Source organism: Helianthus annuus, chromosome 12 (assembly GCF_002127325.2).
Source record: "Helianthus annuus cultivar XRQ/B chromosome 12, HanXRQr2.0-SUNRISE, whole genome shotgun sequence".
NCBI lineage: Eukaryota > Viridiplantae > Streptophyta > Magnoliopsida > Asterales > Asteraceae > Helianthus > Helianthus annuus.
The window spans coordinates 86,725,720-86,729,970 of NC_035444.2; the positions used below are offsets into that span (position 1 = coordinate 86,725,720).

Below are 4,251 nucleotides of genomic sequence, written 5' to 3' on the forward strand. Positions count from 1 at the left end.
AAATGGCATTTAACTCTAAATATTAATACAACTCGTTTAACTACTTGATATCTCATGTCTGTAATACAGTTTTATGTTTTATGTACCAAGAAAAAGAAAATGGATCCTAACCTCATAATTTTATTTATTTTTAAAAAAGTAAAAAATTATATTGTGTACTTTTTCAGTAAACAGGTCTAATCGTGTCTTATACAGATATCTATTATCAGCCCTAAAATTTTGATTTCCAAATGACATTTATGAAATATTTACATTTTAAAATTTTTTAGAACTTCGAAATTCTTTAGTCTGTCGTATGTGCTACTTGAACTCCAAACCTATGTATTTTTAAAGTTTTTGTCTCAGTCAACGGGCCACCAACCCAGTGATATGAAATATTTACATGCGTAACTTTCAGCAACGTAAAGCTATCAAGAACCAAATTTAAGGCTCCGATTACGACTTACCACCAACTTCAAAAGGTTTTGCAATCAATATTCTATTTTTATCTAAATAGGGAATATTTTTTGTTAATCACTTGTTATATAAGTAGGGATTATGATTATTTAGGTAATTAACTTGTATAAAAAGTTGTGGAAGCTTACAAAATAATAAATTGTTATATACATGATTTTATTTTGTGACTAAGCCATCTACGCGTTTCTTTTTATATGTTCGAACACATCTAGTGTACTTCCGTGTTAAATTATCATTATCATTTAAAATGAAATTCAGAATCAAGTTTATTCATATTCTTGTGTGACTCAAAGGATAGAAGTAAAAGCATTATACTATAATATACAATTGTGTCACATTTAGTTAAGTTTTTGTGGTCCAACTTCAAGTAATGGTTAATTAGCTTTTGTGTATATATATATACCAAGTCATAAGCACATAGAGATATAGACTCACAACTCTCTTTCTCTCAACATTTTCTTTCTGCAAAGTGAAGCAATTAGCAAAAGAATGGGTGCACTTGATTACCTCTCCAACTTTTGTACAGTTACAAGCACCAGCACCAGAAGCAGAAGAAAACCCATGCAGGCATACAAACTTCTCTCTCTCTCACTCTCTCTCTCTCTCTCTCTCTCTCCCAGACATAAAACTGACAAACAAAAGATGGATCTTCTTTTCTTTTCCAGACAGTTGAAATCAAAGTCAAAATGGACTGTGATGGATGTGAAAGAAGAGTCAAGAATTCAGTTAAGCACATTAAAGGTACTCCACATATACAATGGCTCCCACTATTATCAAACCCTTAATATCTTATTTTCACACCCCTATGGCTCGTACAGAATTATACGGGCCGTATAACTGATTGTTGCAAAAAAAAAAATGTTAGAGAATGTTTTTTTTTTTTGTCCATGTATACATGCCGTATAACATTATACGACCCGTATAGAATGTTATAAGACCTAAACCTTAAGTAATGCTATACGACCTGTATAATGTTATACGACTCATATAGAATGTTATAGGATCTAATATTTTCTCTATGTATACGAGCCGTATAACATTATACGACTCAGTATTTATCATGTCAAATTATTCTATACGGATCGTATAATGTTATACGACCCGTATACAGGGTGTTAAATTAAGATTTTGGGGTGTGGGATTATTGGGACCCTATAGAATTCTTTCTTTAGAAGTAGGTCGTTTAGGAACAAAGTTGGTACTTGTAGTTTTTTTTTAACTTCTTGTACTTTTAGTTAGTTTGTTACCCATGTAAGCGAACTCAGCAAGTTGTGCTTGGGTGACAAGCGAGCTCCATATAGTTTCTCACCAAATTTCACTGGTTCGCTTGACACCCAAGCGAGCTTGAGTTCATTTACAAGGCTCTAAAAACACATAGAAGTATCAGTCTCGTTCCTAAAACATCTGTTACTGCAAACAAAATGTTTTACATATATGCATCTAGCTTTGCTCTTTTTGTGATTCTAACGCAATTTGATCATGGTATGTATATAAGGTGTAAAGACAGTGGAGGTTATCCGAAAGCAAAGCCGGGTAATAGTTAGCGGATATGTGGATCCAAACCACGTGTTAAAAAGAGTAAAAAGTACAGGCAAAAGAGCCGAATTCTGGCCATACATACCTTACAACTTGGTCAGTTATCCTTATGTTACTCAAGCATATGACAAAAGAGCTCCTGCTGGATATGTCAAGAATGTTGCTCAGGCCGTCGCAGCCCCGAATACTACTGATGAGCGGATGACATATCTCTTTAGCGACGATAACCCTAATGCTTGTTCGATCATGTGACATACTATATTTAGTAACTTATGTTGGATGTCTTTTTACTTGATTGTTTGCGGTTATGAGATATGTTACTGTGATGTGAAGAATTATACTTTTAGATATAGTTTGTCATGTCTAGTAATCAATATACAGTTTTCGGGCACGCGCTGAAATTATCAATAATACGATGGTTGTATGTATTTGGTACATCATTTAACGTATGATATACTATTTTGCGGTTTTACTTTACCAAATTATACTGTTTTGTACATTAGTTTATATCAAATGACTAGACGTGTATTCCTTTGAAACCTACTATTTTTAGTAAGATCTAATATCTTCAAATGACAAAATATAAACTCCAAGTTTTTTAAAATATTTAAGGACCCGGATATCCAAAGCTAATATTAATATTAACACGTTAGGTTACAAAAGTATAGAAACTATTAAGAGTTAAATGTCATTTTAGTCCTTATGGTTTGCGTCATTTTGCAAGTTTAGTCCAAATGTTTCATTTTTTGCCTGTGAGTCCAAAAAGATTTCAGTGTTGCCATTTTAGTATACTGGATTAACTTTATCCATTTTTTTTATGTTAACGAAAATGACAATTCGGTCATTTTATATGTAATTTTGTTAACTAGAAGACCAATTCAGCCATATAAAATGACCGAATTGCTCTTCTTGTTAACAGAAATAATGGATGAAATTAACTCAATGGACTAAAATGGCAACGGTGAAACCTTTTTGGACCCACATACGGAAAATGAAACCTTTGAGTTAAATTGGCAAAATGACCCAAACCAAAGGGACTAAAATGACATTTAACAAAAAGAATTATTGTTACATAGTATATATATTATTCCGATGTTTAAACTTTTCTAGTAGAAATTTGAAAAAAAAAAATAAAATAAAGAAATGAAGGTTGTTGTAAAAAGAATATCATTTGATTGCTTCGAACTTTGTTGAACAACTTAATTGTATAATATTAGAAGTTCTAAAATGATTAATATATTCAAACAGATTGAGTAGAATGTTTGATATACGCAGATCGCAAGCTGAGATTCCTATAAACGTAAAAGAAATGCAGATAGACGACCATGAAGGGAATCTTTTTATGTTTTTATATTGTTTTTATTTTGTGTTTTCATACATTCAACCTAATCCGATATGTACAAATTATATATCAAGGATCGGTATTTAACTTTTTAATATCTGATAAGCTATTTTTTGGCCTCAAAATGGTGTAAGGTTATTTCCTTGTGTGAAATTAAGACGATAGTGAAAGTTTAGAGCATTCAGAACAGCTCTATTAGGTGACTCGGGGCGGTCCGTTATGGCCCCCCGAGCACGCGTTATCAACAACCACAACACCGCCGCCGCCCAAAGAAGCACGCGTTATATTATTAACGCGTTTTGTGTATAACGCGTTGAACATTCAAAAATTGGAACGTTGGATGATGACCGTTGGGGCTAAACGGTAACTTAAATAAAAAAAAAAAAAAAATTCACTTTATTTTTATATATATATTCACATTTAACCATTTTTTCACACATCAAACTCTATCTTTTAACCATTTTAAACCCATTTCACCCAATTTTTTATATCTTTCTCAAATGGAATTCCCTACCGATTCGACGTTTCCGATGTCTAGCGATTCCGAGTCGTCTTCCGACAACGACACACTAAAGTATTTTGTGTCGGTGTATAACGAGCTTGATGCCGAGTCGTCCCGCCCAAAGAAGAAGATGGTCGGCCGTGATCGCATACGTGCCAACGAAGTTTTGATGAACGATTATTTTGTGGAAAACCCGCTATACAATTCCGAAACGTTTAGAGATCGTTTTCGTTTACCCAAAGAATTATTTTTAAAGATTGTTGGAGACATCGAGGCAAGCGAGGGATGGTTTCAAGAAGGTTACGATGCGAGGGGCAAACCAAGTTTCACGCCGATTCAAAAATGCACGTCCGCCATTCGCCAACTAGCGACAGGTAACCCACCCGATCAATATGATGAATACCTAGCTATGTCT

General features: G+C 33.6%; 1 protein-coding gene across 1 annotated transcript; it reads left to right on the forward strand.

Moving 5' to 3' along the window:
- The first annotated feature begins 870 nt into the window (after positions 1-870).
- Positions 871-2,444, forward strand: LOC110895398 (heavy metal-associated isoprenylated plant protein 21). The gene is made up of 3 exons (XM_022142709.2): positions 871-1,023; positions 1,122-1,197; positions 1,952-2,444. The coding sequence occupies exons 1-3, from the start codon at positions 946-948 to the stop codon at positions 2,242-2,244; spliced, it is 447 nt and encodes a 148-aa protein (XP_021998401.1). The 5' UTR covers positions 871-945; the 3' UTR covers positions 2,245-2,444.
- The last annotated feature ends 1,807 nt before the right edge of the window (positions 2,445-4,251 follow it).

What these genes read in the sequence shown, in the direction of transcription:
- LOC110895398 (XM_022142709.2), top strand. Translation starts at nt 946, where the DNA reads ATGGGTGCACTTGATTACCTCTCCAACTTTTGTACAGTTACAAGCACC. An exon ending in GCAGAAGAAAACCCATGCAG is followed by an intron (nt 1,024 to 1,121) that starts GCATACAAACTT and finishes TTTCTTTTCCAG; the next exon opens with ACAGTTGAAATCAAAGTCAA. An exon ending in TTCAGTTAAGCACATTAAAG is followed by an intron (nt 1,198 to 1,951) that starts GTACTCCACATA and finishes TATGTATATAAG; the next exon opens with GTGTAAAGACAGTGGAGGTT.